The following is a 24,605-nucleotide window of genomic DNA, read 5'->3' on the forward strand; positions in this document are numbered from 1 at the left end:
AGAGGCTTCTCTCAAGATAGCATAAGTATTACGGTGGGTGAACAAATTACTGTCGAGCAATTGATAGAAAAGCGAATAATTATGACGTTATCTAGGCATGATCATGTATATAGGCATCACTTCCGTGACAAGTAGACCGACTCCTACCTGCATCTACTACTATTACTCCACACATCGACCGCTATCCAGCATGCATCTAGAGTATTAAGTTCATAAGAACAGAGTAACGCATTAAGAAAAATGACATGATGTAGAGGGATAAACTCAAGCAATATGATATAAACCCCATCTTTTTATCCTCGATGGCAACAATACAATACGTGTCTTGCAACCCTTTCTGTCACTGGGTAAGAACACGGCAAGATTGAACCCAAAGCTAAGGACTTCTCCCATGGCAAGAAAGATCAATCTAGTAGGCCAAACCAAACCGATAATTCGAAGAGACTTGCAAAGATAAGTCAATCATACATAAAAGAATTCAGAGAAGATTTAAATATTATTCATAGATAAACTTGATCATAAACCCACAATTCATCGGATCTCGACAAACACACCGCAAAAAGAGATTACATCGAATAGATCTCCACAAGAGAGGGGGAGAACATTGTATTGAGATACGAAAAGAGAGAAGAAGCCAACTAGCTAATAACTATGGACGCGAAGGTCTGTGATAAACTACTCACAACTCATTGGAGGGGCTATGGTGTTGATGTAAAATCCCTCCGTGGTGGATTCCCCCTCCGGCAGAACGCCGGCGACGGCTCCAAGATGGGATCTCGCGGATACAAGAGGTTACGGTGGTGGAAATATTTCTTCGGTGGCTCCCTGAATGTTTTCAGGGTATGTAGGCTTATATAGGAGGGAGAAGTACGTCGGTGGCTGCCCGAGGGGCCCACGAGATAGAGGGGCGTGCCCCCCACTCTCGTGGAGGCCTCGGCTACTTCTTGACTTGCACTCCAAGTCCTCTGGATCACGTTCATTCCAAAAATCACGCTCCCGAAGGTTTCATTCCGTTTGGACTCCGTTTGATATTCCTTTTCTTCGAAATACTGAAATAGGCAAAAAAACAACAATACGGGTTGGGCCTCCGGTTAGTAGGTTAGTCCCAAAAATGATATAAATGTGTAAAATAAAGCCCATAGACATTCAAAACGGGTAGTATAATAGCATGGAACAATCAAAAATTATAGATACGTTGGAGACGTATCAGCCGCTTGAAAGATTTGCATCGCCTCGGGTGGCACTTTGATTTTGAATTCACTCCAGGGTCTACTGATGTCCGTCCTCCGCAACCATGACCATGTTCATCCACCTAAAGTTAGGCAGTCCTAACCCTCCTGCCCATTTTGGGGCACACACGGTCTCCCACGCAACCGCACAATTGCCTGCATTAGCCTCCGCTCTCCGGCACCATAGAAAACCATGACAAATCTTGTTCATGGCCATCAGTGTTTTGACAGGAAGGTCCAGAGCCATCATCGCATGGATGGGCATCGCACACAGAATCGAAAGCACCAAAGTGAGCCTACCACTTTTCGGCATAAGAGCCGCCTTCCACCTTGGCAAGCGGTTTGCCATCTGATCCACTAGGTATTGAAGCTGAGCCGCTGATTGCTTCCTTAGAGATAGGGGCAACCCAAGATATTTCACCGGGAAAGATCCCACTGGACATCCTAGATGCTGACTTGCCAAGGCAATACTCTGCTCCGAACACCGTATCGGCAGCGCGACCGATTTGCTCATGTTAATGTGTAGGCCCGATGCCTCCCCAAATAGGTCAAGAATGCATTTGCATATAGCAAGATCCATAGGTTCTGGCTTGGTAAACAAGACAACATCGTCCGCAAAGATTGAGATCCTTTTCTTCAACCCTGTTGTCGCCAACGGCTGCAAAAACCCACGCTGGGCAGCCCATTCAAAGAGCCGATGCAGTGGCTCCATAGTGAGAATGAAGAGCATTGGTGAGACGGGGTCACCTTGCCGCAAGCCCTTGCAGTTGTACATAGTTTCACCTGGGTCTCCATTCACCATAACTCGTGTTGTGGACGTTGCTAAGATTCCACACACCCAGGATCTCCACCTTGCGCCAAAACCGAGCTGCTCCATAACCTCCAGAAGAAACGGCCATTGGACAGAGTCGAAAGCTTTTGAGATATCCAGCTTCAGGAGCATTGTAGTGTTTTTCAGAGCATGCAAGCGCCTGGCCATGCTCTGAACTAGCATGAAGTTGTCATGCAGCGATCGACCTTTGACAAAAGCACTCGATCTGATGATTCCCAACCAAGTTTGGCAACTCCACCACGAGCCAAGAAGCAAGCACCTTCTCGAAAATCTTGACCGCCCCATGTACCAGGTTTATAGGCCGGAAATCCCCCACATCCAGTGCACCCTCCTTCTTCGGTAAGAGGGACACAAGGGATTTATTAATTGTCGCCAAACCTCTCACATCACCATTGTAGAAGCATGCCACTGCTGTCATGAAATCCTCACGTATGATATGCCAACATGTGGCGTTGAAATGGCTCATGAATCCATCCGGTCCCGGTGCTTTATCCGGAGGCATGGACTTAATAACCTTCTCAATGCTAGGGTGTTTCATTCCGGTGCTATTTGTGATGAGCTCGCGACGGTGAACCTAATCTTTCAGGAGTTACACCTCTGGAAGTTAGCGGGAGTGCTAGGAGTCCTACGTTTTTGCGAGTAGTCCGCCTAGGATAGGGGAGTGGTTGGGTGGGATCGTCGGCTTGTGATGATCTACCATACAATCTCTTGTAAATATTTGTTCTCTCTTCTATAAAGCTAAGGTACACCTTTGGCGTACTCTCTCAAAAAAAAAACTTCCTCCATGGAAAAAGGCTCCTCATGGTGTGCTAGGTCCAGTCGTGGCAATCCTAGAGCCTCCAAGTTGAGCTCGTGCCTCCTTGTTTCATAGGACCCAAAAGCCTCACCATAATAGTCATCCACCGCAGTTGCCACACTATCTTGGCCCGTGTATATATTTCCGCTATGCCGCACCGTTCCGATGGTGTTTTTCCTCTGCCGATGACTTGCTTGTTGGTGGAAGAGCCTAATGTTGCCATCCCTTCTCGCAACTGAAGCAAACGCGACCTCTGCCGAGCAATAGATCTTTCAAGAGAGCACAAGCCCAACAACTTCCTTTTCAAGCACTTACGGGGCCCCATCTCAGCCTCAATTAGTTGTCGATCATCCATTGCGATGTCCAGACGATTTATCACTTCTATTGCAATGTGTATTTGCAGCTTCACATTGCTAATCCATCTATCGCTCCACCTCTGAAGCTCCTTTCTCTTTTCTTTGTTAAGTCTTAGTCGACTGCGATTTAGCAATCCATAAGCAAAAATTAAACAATACAGGAGCACAAACGGGGAGCACATGACATTTTCTGCGCGTCCATAATCATAAAGACTAACGACCGATGACTTACATTTACAAATCGAGCGTCTACTACATTACCCAAAAATGACAAAGAAACAAAAAAACAACCGCTGCTACAACTACTTTATTACAAAAAGCATAAAGAGAAAGAAACAAAACCCATAGATACGTCCTAGCTAAGCTGACACTCCATGATTAGCTAGCTAATTAAACAAACATTGGAGACTTATATGGTACTGCTAGTAGTGTGGCTCAGCTCCTGATCACTCCACCGTCCATCAGTCTCCAATCAAGACTTGGCCACCACGTCCTTTCTCCCTCTCTTAGTTAACTAGCCGCTCCACCGAATTTATAATTAGCTTAATGAACTCCGATCGATATACCCCATGAACTAACTGGTGCTCAGCGTCTTGCCATGGCCGCCGGTCCACTGCGCGTTCCCGGGGCTCCACTTGGGGCACTTGGGGCTGAAGTACCTCCCCTCCACCCTGCCGTCGAGCAGCTCCACCACCTGGCCCGGACGCACACACCGCGGCGCCTTGTACTGGTTGATCGAGGCGCCGCGGCTCAGCGCGAGGTCCATCAGCTTGTCGAACGTGCCCTCGGAGACGACGCGGATCTCGAGGGGCCCGATGGAGCGGTCGGCGGCGCGGCATTGCCGGTACACGCTGTTCAGCGACTCTTCCACGGCGAGGCAGCAGTCCTCGAACACGAACGCCGGCACGGGGGTCGTGGACCCGCCGCCCGCGCGGAGCTCCCAGAAGAGCACGTAGTGGCCCGGGATGGTGCTCGCGTCGGCGTAGCTCGTGTACTCCACGAGCGACGCGCCGAACGGCTCCAGGTGCTGCACGGCGCTGCTCACGGCGGCATGGAGCTCCGCCTCGTCCGTCTTGTCCGCATCGACGCTCAGCGCCACGTTCTTCCGCCGCAGGAAGTTGAACATGGGCGCCGCGTTCTTGAACCCCGCCACCCGGAGCACGTCGCCCACGCGGTAGCGGTACAGGCCGGAGTAGGTGGTGACGACGAGCTCGTACTCCTTGCCGAGCTTCACGTCGACGAGGTTGACGAGGTCCCGGTGGTCCGGCTCGCCGGCGGCGGCGCTGCTGCCGGACTGGACGGGGAGGAACTCGAAGTAGCACATTGTCGGGATCAGCGTGTAGGCGACGTCGGCTGGACTGCAGATCGGGTTCAGATTTAGACCGAAATAGCACTCACTGGAGGCGTACATAGTGCACGCCAGAGGCAGGCCGCCGCCGTAGTAGTCGAGGGTAGGGATGTATTGGGCCATGGCTCCCGTGACGATGACGTCTATGTACTTGGTGTTGGGCCACACCCTCCGGATCACGCCCTTCCACGACGACCTCTTGCACGCGTCCTCGATCGCGTCGGCGAGGGCCGGGTCTGGGCGGAGCACCCGGCCGACGGCGGCGCGCATGGCACGGTCTGTGATCTCCGCGTCCAGCTCGCCGGTGCGGATGTCCCGGCACAGACGTTCCCAGTGCTTCTCGAGGAAGTGGATCGCGCGGAGGAACCCGGACGCGAAGACCGCGCCGACGCGGAGCACGTCCGCGCGGTGGACGAGGCCGCAGAGCAGCTGCGCGTACATGCTCTGGTACGCGTCGACGCACAGGATGGCCTCGTCGGGGCTGGTGTGCACGGTGTAGGGGTCGTGGGGGCGCTCCAGGAAATGGCGGCTCCGGTAGAAGCTGGTGAGGACGGGCCTCGCCGGCAGCCCGCCCGGCGTGCGCGACTCGGCCTTGACGAAGTAGAGGTACATGGCCTTGCCCTTGTCGAGCCCCGGCATGGCCTGGCTCATGACCGGCATGAGCAGGCTGTACAGCATGGACCGGCGGTCCATCTCCTCCTCGATGGTGGGCATCAGCTTCCGCTCCCCTCCCGACGTGCCGGAGCTGCATGTAGGTTCGTCCGTCCATTAGATCGGCGTCACAAACGCTCCAGTCATGCCAAGACGGACACATGTACGTACAGTACGTACGTACGTAGCAGGCTAGGGTGTGATGGACGGACGGATCGATGCGTGCGTGCGTGCGTACCTAGTGAGGAACTCTCTGATGGGCTTGCCGGAGAGGATGGGCGAGGAGTCGCCGTTGGCGATGCGGATGACGTCGGGGAGGATGTCCTCGTAGGTGGTGAGCGGCGCGAGGCGGCGGAATGCGTCGTCGGCGCCGGGGGCGGCGCCCGGGACGCCGATGCGGCGCAGGTACTCGGCCGGCGCGTTCTGCGCCAGGATCTCCACCAGCACCTGCCGCTGTATCTCCCCCGCGCACCGGGTCACGCGCTCGATGAGGTCGAGCACCTGGCGGTGCGCCTCCTCCCAGCAGACCCCGCCCCCCGCACCCGCCGCCGTGCCCGGCACGGCCATCGGCGCTTCCGGCATGGCACTGCACCGGGTTCCCGGCAAGTACAGCCCTCTCTACCGCGGCTGTGTCGTGTAGTGCGACGCGGACGGAGGCTAGCTCGCTCGTGGCTCTTATCACCAGTGTCCGTCCGATAAGTGAAGGGTGCTTGTGTGTGTGTGGCGTGGGTGCCGGCGGGGCAGATTTATAGGACGGCGGGGGGCGTTGAGGGCAGCCTCGTCTTTTCGCCCCCGAGTAGTACATCTGGTGTCTCGTACGTACGTACGTAGGTACGATTGCGAGCGAATGAAAGGGAGAATACCAAAATCCCGTACGGTGCGCAAATGATGGGGGCTTCTGGTGCTCGCGGGGTCGTATTCTAGCCTGATTTTCGTCGTTTTTCCCTCCGCGGTTTCAGTTCAATTCATACGCGGCTCATATGCATGATGAGTCACAGAAATGATGTGGAGGCCGCAAGTGGCAAGCGGCTGGCTCCATATTTGCTCCCGCGCTCCGCCATACCATCTGCATGATCATCGACCCCCTCGATTAGTTCACCACTCCTCCTTTTTCTTTTCTTTTTTAAATTTTGTGAGAGGAAAGAACCCTTCTCTTTTCTTCTTTTTTTCTGCAGGAAAAGAGAAAAGACCCATTCTTCTATCTTTGGTAACCAAGTAATTCATGTATTGTTCCCCTCAAAAAAAGTAATTCATGTATTGTAACCAATCTCTTCTTTAGCAATATGGTATCTTTGGCAACCCATTAAATTCTGGTCAATCGGTACAAATAAATTTTTTATCAATCTTTGGTAGTAACCTAATAAATCTTTGTTATATTTGGCAACCAATTAAATTCGGATCAATCGGTACAAAATCAATAAACGACCAATATTTGGCAACCCATTAAATTTGGGTCAATTGGTACAAAGAAATTCAACAACCAATAAAGCAACATGTAGAAACCGAGCCTCTCATCCACTTGAACAACTTTTATAAAGGGGTCGAAGCCAAAATGTTAACAGTCCGCGAGCGAAGGCAGAACAGAGTCATCTTAAATCATCTCCATCAACCCGAGCCGCCGCCACTTCCATCTGACCATCTCCATAGCCGCCATCAGCACCGTAGTTCCTTTTCCTCTAGATCATACTTGCAATTGTGCATCGCACACGGCATCCATTGTAAGACGTATTATCAATCAATCAATCTCCATGATGTGTTTTCCAATGTGGTCTTCCTATGATCTGATTTTTATGTAAGAGTAGTTTGGTAAGGTATGGGTTGAGGCAAGAGCCTTGCAACCTTCTGTATTTGTTGTGGGGTCAATGGAAGTGGCTTGAAATAACGTCCCGTATGTGTAAAATAAAATTATTCCATAGATGTCTCTTTTCTCGTCTGTGTTCTTCATCCCTGCATGTACCCAGGATCATGGAGAGCGAGCCACGGACGGGCTAAGTGCAAGTAGACCGTGAACTGTTATTATGAAAAGCAGTGATAAAAGGATTTAGTACGGGAACACGGATCTTATCCATGAGGATTCAAGAGGTGTGGTCACTGAACATCCTAATCTTAATTATCCAGGTAACCTGCGAGATGGATAGGGCCTTTGGTTGGACAACTAACTCTTGATGCAGGACGTGTGCCGATCAAGACGTGATTTTGGCACATCCCCACATCGGGTGGTAACAAGCACGTCTCGATGGGTGACTTCCAGCACACAAATTAAAATTATATTTGGTCCCAACGCAAATGAATGGTTGTAAGCATTAAGACCTCATACTCGTGCCTATTTTGTTATAAGTGTTTTACTCCAGGTTGTTTGATTTCGATCCGGTCAAAAGCTGGAATTGTTTCTTTAACAAAAGCTTGCTAGAGATCCTGGCTTAAAGGGGACCTTCCTCCTGTGGGTTGGATAACCTAGGATCACCTCTGGGGAAGAATGTGAGAATACTTTCTGCTACATTTCCAGATCACTAAAGGGAGTAATCAATTTACTATTCATATTTTCATTCCTGCTTATGTAACTAGGAATGTACTCCCTCGTTCGAAAAAACGAAGGGTGTAGTATGGAGGACCAAAATGCTTCCCAGAAAAGTAGGCATAGCAAGAACTAAAATGAGTCTTGTGTTGGGCGTGTGTAACTCCACTTATATTAAATTACGAGCCCCACTTTATTACATCTCTGATATTTATCTTTGGTCTAGGTTTAGTTGCCCATGATGCTTAGTTTTTTTTCTAGCAATGTATATTTTTTGTTTGTGAATGTTAGGACGATATTTTGTTTCTCCTCCTTGGCGAGTTGATTATTATTTCTCTTATACCTCATGGAATAAATATGTGTTCTTAATTCTTCTTCCACTTGATCAGATATTCATCTACCCACTTGAATAAAATCATGTTCCATCTTCTCATCAATGTCTTGCTTATGTGAAATTGATACACATGAGTAACAATGACTGTGGAGGTAAGATTTGCTGTGATGGCGGCATGCATCAAGATGATCAAGTGGAGAGAGAGCTAGAACATGGTAAACATGAGGAGCTAGAAGATGGTTAGAAATAGCGAAGAAAAGCCGTTGAAAGCTTGAAAGCATTGTAATGTTGAATAAGGATTTTTTATATTCAGTATGTACCAGAAAATGATCCTGCTTTCTCATGCCAAAGCAAAGGAAAATTGTACTAAATCTGAATTATAATGACTAACGAGGGCTTCCTTTGGATTTTCTTGTTAGTTTTTTTGGGGTTGTCTTGTTAGCTTTCATGCCTTACAACATCTCCATATAAGCATAGAAGTACAACAACATGTAGTGCAATCATGGTAGCCACGATAGAGGCCTGCAGCTACCAACAACGTCATGGTGCTGCTTTGTGATGTCTTTTCTCTCTGGTAAGCCCCTTCCCGATGTCATGTGTCTACCCTTCTTTCCCATCGAAACAACGACCACTCAAGAAGAGTGATTAATTCGTCAAAAACTTCGACAATACGCCTGATGTCCATGAGGTTGCTAACGGTTATGTCGTGCACATTTGATGTTGAATCACTAAATTAAGTATGCTCCGTTGCAATGCACGGGCATTTACCTACTCCACTTAAATACTTGTGCTTCCCTTGATTTTTTTGCCCTCTTGTGACATATTTTGTTGCAACTCAAATCCTTGCTTGCTATTAGTAATTATTGCTCATGTTTGGTACATTTTGGACGTGTAGATATTCGAGAGGATGTATTAATATTGGGGACATGATAATTGTTGGCTTTTGTAAGTATGATGTTGAGGTGAAGATTGGACAACTCTGTGCTTGTGACTTTCGTGACATGGTTATCTTTTTAAAAATGCACACACATCTTTGTCAACGAAGAACTAGCTGCTTGTATGATCCTTTCCATTGTTGGTTTGCTCATAGTATCTCACCATGAGAATCCAATAAATTTGATCTTTCACCTCAATCAAAAGAAAAATTCAGCATGACCTGAAGTGGTCTCGTGTACGTGGCAAACTATCCAAAAGATATAGTAAAAGCAAACTTGTAAACGAAAAAGGGAAATATGAAAAATGACACCTTTATGATAAGCTTTATCAGTGAATTTGAAGCCAAACAAATTTTAAAATCAAGACACATTTAAAATAACAATTGTAAAAAATAATAAGGTAAGTAACATCCTTGAAATAGTACCATTTCATGAGTTATGTTTAATATCCACTCATCTTTCTATGGACTGAGTATCTTTTTCTAAAAACAATTATTATCCTTTATGTATTTTTTTTAGGAATTGTGTATACTCACACTGTTTTTTGTAAAGTTCCTAGAACATTTTAAGCATATTTCTTTTCTTTTGCAAAATACTCCTTAAATAAATATAGCATTCATTTTCATAAATCTTTTAATTTTAAAGTGCATATCATCTACATATTTTTTTTGTGGATTGTCCTGCCATGGGTATATACCTAATGACATGTGGTCCATCACACTACTTTGTGTTGCGCAAAGGACCGAATTATTTGGGTTCAAAATTGAGGGTAAATAGTGTAGTATGAAGTTGTGAAACCAAAGTTGCACCAGACTTATAGCTGAAGAACAAGAAACTGTACTTTTAACTTTTTTCTTACAACTATATATCTTGTTATATCATTTTGAGTTCCTTTTTTTTTGTCCAGGCATATGTTTTTGTGTTCTCTGTAAATAAAACGATGTGAGTATGTGCTTTTTTATAGGACGCGTGTCATATTAATTTGTGCTGGTTTTCAGTGGCGGAGCTTCATGGAGGCCAACCGGGCGGTGCCCCCCCCCCCCCCCCCCCCAGCTCAAGAAAAAACACCTACTATTCATTAGTTTTTCTGCCGTATGTTCAGTAAAAACTAGCTGACCCTCGTAGTTTTGCCCCTGCTTAGCCCATTGCCCCTCCAAAGATTTGGCCCAAGCTCCGCCACTGCTGGTTTTGCTACTTTTTTTTGCGAGAACGGTTTTACTAGCTCTCATATGCTTGAATTTTTCTAAATACAAGCAGGGCGGCCATCGGAAAATGGACATTGAGATGAGTCTAAAATTTGGAGTATGAAAGGTATACAACAATATTCAGTTTCTTTTTCCCGCAAAACGGTAGTATCATTCAATTTCTAGTCTAGCATATTTTACAAAATAATACTATAATGAACCAAATGCTTACAAATATGAAAAATACGAGTACATGGCTGGAGTGTGTTTTTCTCTAATGAACGGCGTGCAGTGTTGTACTGTGCACTTGGAGTTGGCGCGCACTCACCAAAGGTTGGTTGGCTGGACTGAACCCGAGGAAACGTGTGCCCGCGTGGCCGCAGTAAACACGCGGGGCGACACGAGCCGGAGATGGATGCCGGGGTTCGGCCAATGCGGGCGCGCGCATATGGTGCACCGGGCTGGCGGGGGGCGCGGCCTTTGCGTGCGCGAGCCGCGCCCGCGATGATGCCGGTCGATCGGCCGGCAACAGTATCACTTCCCGGCGAAAACAACTGGCCCCTCCAGCTAATATGGTTGCGCGTCAACAGCAGCATGACGCGTGCTCCTTTGTCCTTTCTGCAACGACCTGCGATGGTTTTTTGTAAGGATTTTTTCAGAGGCAGCTGGTTGCACTATGTATTTTTCTTTTTTGATGAAAGACGAAGCAGACAAGAGAAGAAGCTCGCGGACACGAAGCAGACAAGAGAGCAGACACGACATGAAACGTACTCTCTGCGTTGGACAACTCGGAGAAGAGAAGAAAGCAAAGACGAAACCTGCTGCCTAGGTATGTTTGTTTCCAGTGCAAGTGCAACAAGCCGGAGTGTCGCGGCGTCCGTTTTCCAGGATCATGCATGCATGTCTGCGCGCCTAGCGATCGGATCGGATTTGTAACAAACCGAACTTGCCTGATCTCTACGGCGCAAAGCATAGACCTGATCCATCAGAGCGGGTCTCGCCTGTTTTATATGAGACCTGGTCTCATATAATTTTTTTTCTACATATCATAGGCGGGACATGAGCCCAAGAAAGAAAGAAAGAAAGAAAACACAAGGAGGGTAAGCAAGATGTGTCGTCGTACGTCGCGTAGCCAGCTGAGCTCCAGGGAGCCGCGAGAAGGTAAGCAAGCCCGGGAAGCAATGCGATCTTCTTTTGATGCAGGATTAGATTAACTAGGTTACTCATCATCCACTAATAGTCAATGCCTGGCCGCGGCTTGGATGTCCCCTGTAACCCCACCCCTAACCTCCCATTAGGCCAGCAATCGTGGTTACCAAATCCGACTTAAGCTGCGTGTCTCACGTATGGTACGTACGTACTACGTAGGAGTACCATATAGATATAGATGTACCTATTATACTGATTATCAGCGGTCCGGGCGCAACTAGTGGCCATTCTTATTAATTTCCCCGCAATCACAAGGTCGTCGCCTGTGCGGTTCCAAGTGTCAAACCATGTGCGTGGCGCCGTAGCAGAGGCGATCATGTATATGTATCGTTGTTGTCGACCAGGTCCTGCAGATTTGGTCCTTTGTCGCGTCCTCCTGGCCTGGCCGGTCCGTTTCATATCTGGCTGACATCCAGGAGTTAAGATATCGGTCTCACAGGCCAGGAATCTCCCAATTCGCAGAGAACTAGAGTAATCCTTTCTCAGTTTCCTAGTGGGAACGGCGATGCTGCAAATCAAATGGCATCGTTTCAGGTCGCAGCTCTGACTTGCAACGATGCCGCACGCACGCACGCACCTGACGGCGAGAGCGACCGACCACTACTAATTGATTCTCGGTTTAATTCGGACGTGGAATTTGACGGCGGTTCAATCGGTGTCGCCACTAGATCCTACACGACGCAGTGGCCGGTCAAGTGGTAAAATTGCATGCGATGCGAAATCGCATATTTATCTGCTCCCTGCGTATTATCTGCACCGGTAAATCGTATCAGACTTTTGGGTGCATGGGCGCTTTAGGATGAAAGCTACGTGCACGGTCGTCGGCGTTCTCTTGGGCTCGGTGGCCATTGTCCGGTCCACTGCCTTTTGAGGTGTACGGATAGGTTTCTGAATTCGATTGAGATCGATCTCATCTCACTACTAGTACCAGTTTCCACCAGTCCACGATGGGCGCTGCCTAGCTACGACGAACATTGTTGCAAAGTTAAATAAAGCCTTTGCTGCTGATGATGAGATCGATCAAGTGCAGTGCAGTAGATTTAACCTCCCGGAGCATCAGATTGCGGATTCTTTATCTCCCTAGATCTCGCCCGGCCGGCCAGCTTGATTCTTCATATCTCTAGATCTCCACTTTCTGGCTGGGACCATCTGATTCCATGGCCGTCCAACGAGAGAGGATTCCAAGCACTTGACTGCTAAATCGCTCACTAATTAACTACTACTGCTATTACCAGATATGAATGTTAGCCCCGGTCAAAGGACTCTTTGCTGATGATTACTTAATCAGCGAACAAAGTTCGTACGACTATTATTAACTATTTTCTAAGATTTCTACTTTGCGGCATCCGGGGCAAAATGATTGCTATCTTTCTAGCAAATCCTGCTTTCCCTAACGATCTCGACCGATCCGGCGGTCGTTTCTTGCTAGCAGCAAGTACTGCTGCATGAGGGCATCTCCAGCCATTGGTCCCCGAGGGGCGCCTAAAATCGTCACTTGGGGGGGACCCGGCGCAAAAAATGAGCCTGGGGGCGAGTTGGTCCCTAGCCGCCGCCCCCGGGCGCGTTCAAAAAATTTAAAAACATAGCAAATTTAGCTGAAGTTCGGCGAAGTTTGGCTTTAAACACTACAAATTTCGGCATATATTAGACATGTTCGCGGATTTTCATTACATGCATAGTAAACTAATAATAAAAAACTTGCTGAACGCCGAGTAATCGGCGGCGTCGCCACCGTCGTCGGCCTTCTCCTCTTTGACGCGGGCGCCCCTGCTGGACCCCTCCCCGGCGTCGCCATGGCGGGCTGGTGGCGGTGGCGGCGCGTCGTCGTCGTCGCTGTCGTCGATGATGACGACCCCTCCTTCGTCGCGGCCTCGGCAGCGCTGCGCGAAGCGCCGCAGGGCGGCGCACTGGCGCTCCCTCGCCATCTTCAGGGAGTCCTGGCGTGCCCATTCAAGGGCCGCGTCGTCGTCGAGCTCGACCTCCTCGCCGTGCTCCGTCTTCACTGCCGCCAGCCCCGGCTCCTTCTTCACCGGCGCCAGCCCCGGCTCCGTCTTCACCGGCGCCAGCCCCTGCTCCGTCTTTGGCTATCAACTACTCTTTTCAAATAGCAGGATAAATCACGGAATTCAAATGGAAGACAGAAAGAGAAGGCAATTCAAACCTAATGGCCAAACGAATCCAAGACAGAAATACTTATAGCCAGAAAAGAATAACAAGAGAACGAAAACAACTCCATATTCTACTGGCCTGCCTCTCTGATCTACTATCCAACTGCCATGGACGAAGCACGGAGGAGGAGCCGACGAGGAGGCGCGCTGGCCGCCCTCGTTGATGACGATACCGGCGCTGCGAGTGCGCCGGCCGAGCGGCATCTCCGTCGCTGGCTCGGCCTTGACGCCGGGCAGCGTTGGAGTGCCCTAGGAGTGGGAGGAGGAGCGCGAGGAGGAAGAGTAGGAGGAGGCGCCGAACCTCCTTGGCGCCCATTGCCCGTCGCGTCGGCGGTGCGCCGGGGCGGCCGCCCTTGCCGGGGGGTACGCCAACGGGGGGTTGTTGCCGCCCTCGAGGTGCGTCAACACGCCATCAAGGGTGCGGCCGGGGGCGCCCCACCACAGGTGGCGTCCCTCGCTGTTCTTTGGGCCGCCGACCACTGTCTGCTCTAGAGGTGATCGGTTCTAACTCATATATGCAGATGTTATTTACCTTCTCTTTGTCAAATCGCATGACTTGTTTTATCACTGCTATACTAGTCATGATTTATCTAGTATTTCTGTTAATAAAATCATTCAGTAAATTGCTCATATTTCCAACAGGCACTGGGTTAATCATGCCGCTTCGCATCTTTTTACATAGCTTTTCCTCGCTTTAGTACTCAATCTACCGTTCTAGTGCATGTCTAGCAAGCTAAGCCGTGCCCAAGTGTAGCAAAGCTCAAGTGGGCTGGCACGAAGCGGCAAGCATCGGCCCCGTACGAGCTGCGCGGTCTGAAGTGGCATGGTCAAAAGGGTGCCGCGCCTGCTCCGAATGTCTGCACATATACCCACCATCGATCGATCGATCAATCGATATCCGGCAAAATCTGGGAGGTGCTCCATTGGCTCCGCGCCACGATCTCCAGGTCACCTGCAGCTAAGCTAGCTAGCTTTTTCCTCTGATGGTACTACGACGGGAGGCTGGGCTTGGTTAGTGGCGCGCATCATAGTGGCCTAGCCTAGCCTAGCTAGCTAGCCTCGTCGCGTCGTGTCATCGATCTGAAATATCCCGCGAGAATAATCAGCCTACTGCAGATCTATCGACTTACGGCTCGAGACTTTTGAGTTTTGATCAGGGAATAATAGCACGCGCGTGTACAGTGCCGGCGTGGTAGGAGTACGTACCAGCTCGAGAGCAGAGTTTCCAAGTTGGATAACGAACGTCCTTGAGTATTTTTGCCCGTGCATGGCGTCCTGATCGACACGTTAGGTCGAGACGGCCCCGGACATGCGTAGCGTAGACACGGCGGTACGTGCACTGCACTGAGCTGCTGGGACGCATGCCACTGTTGGTCTATGGCCCTGTTTGGATCATCTACTACCACTATAAAAGAAAGAGAGGGGCAGATCCAAACAATTAAATCCATCCATCATCAAAATCTAATGGCCCTTAATCATTCTGTGTTTAACGCTACCAACCACGCAACAAGCCACAATCGATCGCTAATCGCCCGCAGTAAAAATCGTCCCGCAGCAAAAAAAACGCCCCCCACCCCCGCACGACCTCCTCCTTCTCCCGCACGACCTCCTCCTCCTCCTCCCGCAGCCGCGTCGTTCGCCTCCCGCAGCCGCGCCCTTCACCGCTGCCTCGCGCCGCGGGTCGCCGGGAGCCTCCCAGCTGCGGGAGCCCGCCCCACCGCGGGTCGCCGCCTCCGCCCGCGCCCTTCACCGCTGCCTCGCGCCGCGGGTCGCCGGGAGCCTCCCAGCTGCGGGAGCCCGCCCCACCGCGGGTCGCCGCCTCCGCCCGCGCCCTTCACCGCTGCCTTGCGCCGCGGGTCGCCGGGAGCCTCCCAGCCGTGGGAGCCCGCCCCACCGCGGGTCGCCGCCTCCGCCCGCGCCCTTCACCGCTGCCTCGCGCCGCCAGAGCCACGGGAAGCGGCCGCGGGTCGTCGGGAGCCTCCCAGCCGCCGGAGCCGCCCCGCCGCGGGTCGCCGCCTCCGCCAAGCCGCCACTCCGCCACCGCCACGCAGCCACGCTGCCACTCCGCCGGAGTCGCAAGTAAGTTTCTATACTCAAGAGACCAAGCAAACCAATTTCATATTCTGCCAGCATATACTCAGAGACAAATAGCTACCATCAGGATTCCTGAAATTTATGAGGACATATTGAATTATTCAGGATTTCGGAAATTTGTAGTCCAAGCAACTCATATTTTGAAGTTTTGTTGCTTACATGTCTCCATTGGAGAAAAGGGACCGGGCTAATTGGAACTACAGATGGCCACCGATGTAAGAACTCATCTCCACAGAGGTAAACGTTTGTGTTTGCATTTCCTCGTAGTTTCCTTTTCAGTTTCTTGTATCATGTGATTTGAGGCAGATTTAAGAACTCATCTCCAAGCTGTAGTTTAAGAGGGCCTACAGATGGCCATCTAATTCTGTTCAGGTACAGATGGCCATATCATTTTGTTCAGGTACAGCTGGGTTGATGATTTGATTTTCTTATCATCCAATGTTACCTCAAAAACCATTTTTATTGAGGTAGTGTTTGTGAACAGATTAATTGCTCAAACCTTTTTGCTGTCTCTATTCAAGTTGATTGTTGTGTGAAAAGTTAGCTGCTTACATGTCCAGATTGGTACTGCAAAGATCATGTTGCTGGTATCCCATGAATGCCAGTTGTGTGATTGTTTCTAGCAATTTTCGGAGCCTTATGATCGTCATGCATTTTTGCCTGCAGTGCATACATAATATTTCCTATGTCCGCCTTTAGAAGGTTTGCTGCCATACTATCGATTGACAGTGCTTTTATGCGTTCTTCTTGACCGTTGGTGGACTCTATATGAATACTGCTCCAAAAAATCAATCCTACCGGCCATCGCCGCACTGATCGCTATGGCATTTTGGTGGCGCTTCCTGGTAATACTAGGCATCTATTCTGATATTATTGGCGACCATTATAGAATTTTGTTTGTGGTTTCTGCAATTTACACTGAAATTTAGCTAATCAGTATATCATGGTTTTACAGTTCGTATAATGAGTAAATAATATACATTCCAATGGGAGGACAAACTTTTGATGCTGGTGAATTCTTTACAATCATTCCAATGGCAGCACAAACTGAAGGTATTTATGTAGGCACAGATCATTGCTACATCAGAATAAATCAAGTATTGAGTAAATAATACCCCCAGTTTTATAATACAGTCTACCGGTGCTTTCATTGTGGTTTCACGGTAATACCACCATGCCCTCCTTCTGTTATGATTGACGCAAGGAGTGTCATTACTTGAAATTTGCAGAATGGTAAGCACTATAATTTATTGGAGATCTTGTGCTGTTGGCTGACCCAAACAAGGTACTGTTGAATTGAGGTGTTGTAACAGTTTTTTTAAACTCTCATGCATGAGTACAAGTTGAACTATTTGTAGTATATCTTCATCGTTTCTTACGAAGTGTATGGGAGAAAGTGATAACTGGTCACAGACATCATTTGGAATAATGTTGGACTCAGGCATAGTGGTCCCTGATCTAACACGGAGCAAAGGGAAACCATTTACGGATTTGGTTGTGTCGCAGATAGCCCGGCATGCTCTCATGTAATTCTTGATCTACGGCGGATTACCCTTTTCTATATTAATGGAACGCCGCATAGTTCTCTTGCGCATTCAGAAAAAATAGTTTTGCAACCTTTAAATTTTGATGAAGCCTTTGATAATTCTTTTTATCTTCTAATTTTCTTTTGACTGTGCTTAACGTATGACTTTACCTATTATGATTTTGCACCACAGTTTCCCTTCGCTGTTTATATATGTTGGGACTATTGATTTTTTTAAGTGATCTTCAGTTCCTCACAACAGATTTCTTTTGGAGATTTCACTGATCAGTATGTTGGAGATCTGCAGATGACACTTCTTTATATGCAAGTGCAAAAAGATTTCAGGTTCTGTCCTCTTTTCTTTGTTGGAACTATCAGGTCGCGTCCTCTTGCAATGTAAGATTATCCTTATTTTCAAGTCATTTTTGTTCTGACATCATTGTACCCTTTTCAAATAGATAGATGCCATGAGTAAACAATTATTGAATTGCAGGCAGGCATTGTTAAGGACTTGAGGCTCAGATTTCACATTTGGGTTTTTTCTTTTGAGGAAAAAATACTTAATATTGGTATATCCTAGACCTTTTCATTTGAACTTCATGATGCCCTGATAGATATAACATTTATTTTGTTTCAGTAAGAAGGAAAAAATTGAATTTGTTTGTCTGACATTACATAATCTCTAAATATTGCGGTCGTATCTTATATCTTATCTTTTAGTTTCTCTTTGCCACTAGCACAACATTTTTTGTAGGCTACGAAGCACTAGCATACTACTTATAATCTTCCTATCTGGTTATGCAAAAGGTGAATCTGTACTCATTAAACTTTGTTAAATAGTAGGTCCTCCTAACAGTATGCCTAAAACTAATTGTTTCTCTGTGTCTATAGTATGTTAGTCCAGCACAATGGATGTTCTTGACTAACTGCTAGCTTTATTTGGTCTTATCTGATTCTCTGGTATTAATCCACTCGTACATTGCCAAACTCAGTATGATTATACATGGAGTATGCTATATACTTTGATGATATTTTCAGATTTTAAATACTCCCTCCGTCCCAAAATTCTTGTCTTAGATTTGTCTAAATACCGATGTATCAAGTCACATTTTAGTAGTATTAGATACATCCGTATCTAGACGAATCTAAGACAAGAATTTTGGGACGGAGGGAGTATATGACAAGCACAATCCCTGGTACTAATGCTTACTCTGTTTATTTTGGATGTTCAAGTGTAGCATCTATTGACCAATGCAAGCTCCATCAGGATGTGCGTAGTGTCCATAAGTTTCTTTTTGGCCAGTACAGGGAGAAAAATATATGGAATGTACAACAATCCTACATGAAACATTCTGAACAAAGTCATATCGAGCTACCCCTAGAAATTTCTATAGCTTCTATGAACTCAGGGCCAACTTGCATTTTCATGTCAAGCATGGCTGATTATCAGAGGGAAAGGAAAGATGGAGTAGCAGAATCATTGCCTACGATGAGTTCATCGGGTCGAAGTGCACATTAACAAGCATTGCCTGCTGTCTACCTTCGCCTACTTTGACGAGGACGACAGCGGGTACATCACCGTTGACCCGCTGGAAGAGGTGTGCTGGGAGTACAACACAGGCTGACGTCGGTAACGCGACATCATTAGGGAGGTCGGCATGCGTATGTTTATTCTATGCATCTGGTGATAATAATAGACGTGCATTGCACGTACACGTTTACTAGTGGGGTTAAAGCTAGTTTGGGTTAGTTGGGGGTTCAAATAGCCCAAAAGTATCCAAACAGGAAGGGTTAGAGTGGGTTAGTTCCATCTAACCCAACTATCCCGATGAAGAGGTGCTTATTTGGTTTAGAGTGGGTTAGAAAATAACTCTAACTCTAATTGTGTTAGAGTATCCAAACAGGGCCTATGGCCGGCTGGGTCTAGCTAGGCTAGGGCGCACGCCGATAATGGTGTTTGGCGGCAGGAGTGGCGGGTGCCGGTGCGTGCCCACGCACGGCCATGCACACAGCGGGCGCGCGCTAGAGTACAAGCCCGACCGATCACGTCGCTTGTCCGCGCCCGGCGACATGTCGGGACATTCCTTTTGGCCCCGGGCACGGCTGCCGCGGCCGGCACATGGCCGCCACGCCCACGCTCGCCAGCCGGCCCAGCCTGCCGTTTATTCCCACTCCGGCCCCGCCGCCGATGGATGATCGACCAACCCGTCCGTGCACCGGCCCCCACGCGACACTGCAGATCCGGTCTTCCCGACCATAGCCAGCTGCATGGTATGCTATTGCTAGCTCGATCGGTACACCATGCACGCACGCACGGGCTGGACGAGGACGTGCGTGCGTTCGTGCAGCCGCGGCGAGTTACCACTACCACGGCGAATGCGAATCGATCGCAGTCGTCGCGGCAAGGCGATTCGTCGCGTCCAAGCCCATCCATCCACCCGTGCGGTCGCTTTCCACGGAAAGCGCCAGAAGATAGGGCGGGGGCATCTGCGACCGTGGCCTCCCGACGTGCGCGCCCATCCATCCGTCCGTCGGTCCGTCACATTATCGCCCCCTTTTCCGGCGCATCCGGCACTCCCTTTCGACCGTGTCGATTGGCGATGGGCGCGTACGGATGACGATCACGTACCGGTTGAATTTTTTCGTTTTAGAGAAACGTACCGGTTGGCGGTTGCATGGGTGCCTGCCTTTTTTTTGCGAGCAATTGAGGGCTCTTTTATTCAATCAGACATGCGCCGGCACTATCAGCCATCAAGCTGGTTACCAGCAAGCCAGGGGGACTGTCCATCCAACACTCCGACATTTCTAGTGTGCATGCATGTTTTGCACATAGACGAACGGGGACATTGGCGTGTCTCTTTACATGACGAATAGCAAAAAAAGAAAAAAATTGAAGCTAAACCCTCAATATCTAGAAGCACCGGCGCTATAAGAGAGCGCGACATACGACGCGAGTTCCAAAGTTGGACGACCTCCGAGCTGTCAGTCTCCAGCTCGACTCGAGCAAAGCCCCGTAGCTGGGCAAAGATGACTCCTTCACGAAGAGCAAGCGCCTCTGCCACCAGTGGGTCAGTAACGCCCTGTACTGTTTTACACCAGGTACTAAGATATGCTTCAGCTGATCTGGCAACACCTTCCAGCCCACATAATCGTGCTTCCATTGACAGACCTGCGTCCGTATTGATCTTGATACACCCGACATCAGGAGGTCGCCACCCATGGCCTGGTAGGATCCTTGCATGCTGTTGTGGTAAATCTAGCAATGCCAAGGCCTCCCTAGTCATCTTCATTGAGAAGATAGGATCCATACTCGCCCGGTCATGCGTTATATTGTTCCTGGAAGTCCAGATTGCCCACATGTCCGTGATGATTTTCGCTTGATCCTCCCCATCAAACCTTGAATCACATAAAATGTCCCTTGACCATGTATCTGGGTGGAGTTCAGGAACTTTTATTCGCAGCCATTCCCTTGCCTCCTTCCAGAATAGGCTAGCATGTGAGCATTTTAGCAATGCGTGATACATGTCCTCGTTCGCATCCAGGCAGACTTTGCACCGAGCCAATTTGGCGATGTGTCTATGCTTCACGGAGCTCTCAGTAGGAAGAATTCCTCGGAGCACACGCCACCAAAATACTCGCACCTTTGGCACAACTTTAAGCTTCCAAAGTCTTGTCGACAACTATTTTTGTTTCTCTGAGGATTCTGTAGCCGTCCCTTCCTGTAGAGCAGTGTGCTCGTTCTGAGTCATTAGAGAGCGGTACACAGATTTAACAGAGTAGATGCCAGACTTTTCTGCATTCCATGCCCACGAATCCAGTCCACCTTCGATCCTCAAGGGGATATTAAGAATGGCATCTGCTTCAGGAGCAATAAAATGTTCTCTCACCATATCAATCTTCCACAAGCCTTGGTCCACATCAATTAGTTCAGAAACTGTAGTCACATTAGTGTCTCCTATGTGGACAGTAGGCCACAAAGAAAACAGCCCCGGAACCCAGTTGTCATTCCAAATCGACACCGAAGTGCCGTCACCAATTCGTTTGATCAAACCTGCACACAGAGCTTGCCGGCCAGCAATGATCGCACGCCAGGTAGACGAGGCACACTTTGGGATGGTAACCTCCATAAAATCGTTGTTTGGGAAATACTTCCCCTTCAGGACTCGAGCACAGAGAGAGTCCGGCTTCATAACCAAATTCCAGCCATGTTTTCCAAGTAAAGCTATGTTAAAAAGCTCCAGATCACGAAAACCCATCCCTCCTGCAATCTTGGGTTTGGCTAAGGAGGGCCAATCAATCCAGTGTAAGGACTTGCGATCAATCTAGCTACTCCACCAATACCTCGCCATGGTCGAAGAGAGCCCTTTATAGACCTTCTTGGACAGTTTGAAACAACTCGTGGAATGAGTTGGTATTGCTTGGGCTACGACCTTAAGCCTGACCTCCCTTCCGGCGTATGAGATTAGCCGTTCCACTCCTCCCTGGAGTTTGCTTCTCAGCCTCTCTCCCAGATACTCAAAAGTTCCACTAGTTATACGCCCACTGGCAGTTGGGAGACCCAGATAACGCTCGTTAAAAGCTTCAACTTGGATACTCAGAACTGCTTTCATATTTTGGTGGACCAGATCGGGCGTGTTTGGACTGAAGAAAACCGAACTTTTGTCCCCTATTAACACACTGGCCCGAGCAGTCCCCATATATCTGCAGCACCTCATTCAACCTAAGTGCACTAGGTAGCTTGGCATTCATAAAATTAAGACTGTCATCCGCAAAAAGTAGATGATTTACCCAAGGTGAACGATAACTGACCCGAATGCCTCTGTCAACCACGACACCCCCATAGCGATGCAGCAGCAAAGTAAATCCTTCAGCACATAGAAGGAACAAGAACGACGGTGCAGGGTCACCTTGATGAGAGCCTCTCGAAGGCGTAAAGTATGGCAATAATTCTCCATTAACACGAACCGAAAATCTGACAGAAGTGACACACTTCATGATCAGTCTCACAAAACTTGTGCTAAAACCCAGCCTTAACATGATAGCCTTCAGATAATGCCATTCTACCCTATTGTAGGCTTTCATCATGTCAAGTTTCACAGCACAAACACTATTCTTCCCCTTCTTTCTTCTTCTCATTGCATGTACACTTTCATAAGCAACAGGAACATTATCAGTAATGAGGCGTCCAAGAACGAACGCACTTTGTTCCTCACTAATGATCTCACCCATAAACCCCCTTAACCTGTTGGTGATGCATTTTGAGGCAATTTTGTATAATACAGGACATAGAGAGATATAGGCTGATACTAAGATATTCGATGTGGATGTCGAACCTTAGGAATCAACATGATAGATGTGTCATTCATCCCGCTTGGTAGAGTTCCACCATTTAAGAAATCCTAGACAGCTGGAATTATATCATCTTTCAAAAGCGACGAGTGCCGCTGAAAAACCCCCGCCGTAAACCCATCCACCCCCAGTGCTTTTGACGGCGCCATCTGGAAGAGCGCCGCCCTGATCTCCTCAGTCGTAAATGGCATATCCAATCATTCATTTATTTGGTCAGTCACCCTGGGAGGAACAAGGTTTAGGAGATCATCCATCGGATTAAAACCCTAGGAAGTGTACAGAGCCTGAAAGAACCCTTGGACTTCTGCATGTGTTTCCTCTGGTTTTGACACGTGTATCCATCTGCCCTTTCCAAGTGCTCGATCTTGTTCATACGTTTCCGTTGGGCATCTTGGGCGTGGAAATACCCCGTATTCCGGTCGCCCTCTCTGAGATAAGGAACTCTGGATCACTGCCTCATCCAGATCTCTTCTTGTCTAAGTGCCTCCCGTAGTTGTTTAACAACAGCTTGTTCCTCATCATTCGACCCCCTCCCCACTGAACGGGCCCGAATCGATTCAAGTTTCTCTTGTAGTTTGCGAACTTTCCAGGTCAGGCACCCAAATTCTTTTGCGCCCCAAGTGGCGAGTTTACATTGCATATCTTGCAGCGCACTAACCACACCCGCCAAGCCAGACTAACCAGCGTCTTTTCTCCATTCGTTCAGAACTAGCTGGTCATACTCGGAATGGGTTTGCCACACACCTTCATACCTGAACTGACGTGCAGTGCGATGCTGCGGTTCCCTCAGATTCTCCCACAGATCGACCAACACAAAGCAGTGGTCAGACTCCGTGGTACTAATATGACGAACCAAAGTATGAGGGAATAACTGCAGGAGCTGGGGGTTTCCACAACCCCTATCAATTATGGCTTTAACATTTTGTTCACCTCCTTGCCCGTTATCCCAAGTGTACTCCGCTCCTGTCCATCCCAGATCTAATAGTGAGCAATCATCCAAAGCCTCTCTGAACGCCCTCATTTGCCATTCCGGTTGAATTGCATGCGAGAAATGTTCAGTAGCAAACAGAGTTTCATTAAAGTCAACAACACAAAGCCAGGCTTCCTGTTTCACAGCAAAAAGAGTGCGAAGAAATCTCCAGCTATGGTGCCTCTCCTCCACATGCGGAGCCCCATAGAAACCAGTTACCCTCCACTCTTTTGAGTCTGGGGCATTCTTCCTGACTAACAAATCAATATGGCTTGAGTTGTTGATTTTCAACTCAACTTCAACATCAGTTAATCAAAACATACCAATCCCACCACTTAGACCATTACTATTAACCGCAAAACACCATGAGAACCCTAGTTGGTTCTGCAGGCTTTCCACTCGATTAGCCAAAATCTTTGTCTCCATCACAAAGAGGAGACTAGGCCCTTCCTGCTTCACAATATTGCGAAGCTCACGAACTGTCGCTGGGTTCCCAAGCCCACGGCAGTTCCAACTTAAACAACTCATTGGCGCTTGCAGGGCTGCTCCGCGGCCGCTGCCGAAGACTCCGAGTTGCTCAGAGTAGGTTTCTTCTTCTTGTGTCCCCGCTCAGCATCAGTCTCTCCATCCTCATGCATCATCAGTTCTCCACAAGGGGTGGTCGTGCCACCCATGACATTATCATCTGAATGAGCACAATTCATAAGGAGAGGTAGATCCACTCTCCTATACACCTGCTTCTGTCCATGCTCTTGGCGCCTCCCTCTCCCTCTGCTACACCTCTCCCTCTCGCGGACGCTTGGCGAAGCCCTGCCGAGATCGCTGCTGCATCCACCACCACGCCATCGTGCTACTGGATCTTCATCAACCTCTCCTTTCCCCTTGCTGGATCAAGAAGGAGGAGACATCTCCCTGACCGTACGTGTGTTGAACGCGGAGGTGCCGTCCGTTCGGCGCTAGGATCTCTGGTGATTTGGATCACGACGAGTACGACTCCCTCAACCCCGTTCTCTTGAACGCTTCCGCTCGATCTACAAGGGTATATAGATGCACTCCTCTCTCTCGTTGCTAGATGAACTCATAGATTGATCTTGGTGAAACCGTAGGAAT

General features: G+C 48.7%; 2 protein-coding genes across 2 annotated transcripts; one reads left to right on the top strand and one right to left on the bottom strand.

The window, feature by feature from the left end:
* Positions 1 to 3,373: 3,373 nt before the first annotated feature.
* LOC123138580 (probable indole-3-acetic acid-amido synthetase GH3.4) lies at positions 3,374 to 5,937 on the bottom strand. Its single transcript, XM_044558551.1, has 2 exons — positions 5,451 to 5,937; positions 3,374 to 5,306 (listed from the first exon to the last, which is right to left on the bottom strand). The coding sequence occupies exons 1-2, from the start codon at positions 5,792 to 5,794 to the stop codon at positions 3,788 to 3,790; spliced, it is 1,863 nt and encodes a 620-aa protein (XP_044414486.1). The 5' UTR covers positions 5,795 to 5,937; the 3' UTR covers positions 3,374 to 3,787.
* An 8,603-nt stretch (positions 5,938 to 14,540) lies between these two features.
* Positions 14,541 to 17,798, top strand: LOC123079850 (translation initiation factor IF-2). The gene is made up of 4 exons (XM_044502674.1): positions 14,541 to 14,568; positions 15,096 to 15,636; positions 15,757 to 17,572; positions 17,670 to 17,798. Exons 1-3 carry the CDS (start codon positions 14,541 to 14,543, stop codon positions 15,890 to 15,892), a joined length of 705 nt encoding a protein of 234 aa, XP_044358609.1. The 3' UTR covers positions 15,893 to 17,572; positions 17,670 to 17,798.
* The last annotated feature ends 6,807 nt before the right edge of the window (positions 17,799 to 24,605 follow it).

Source organism: Triticum aestivum, chromosome 1B (assembly GCF_018294505.1).
Source record: "Triticum aestivum cultivar Chinese Spring chromosome 1B, IWGSC CS RefSeq v2.1, whole genome shotgun sequence".
Taxonomy (NCBI): Eukaryota; Viridiplantae; Streptophyta; class Magnoliopsida; order Poales; family Poaceae; genus Triticum; species Triticum aestivum.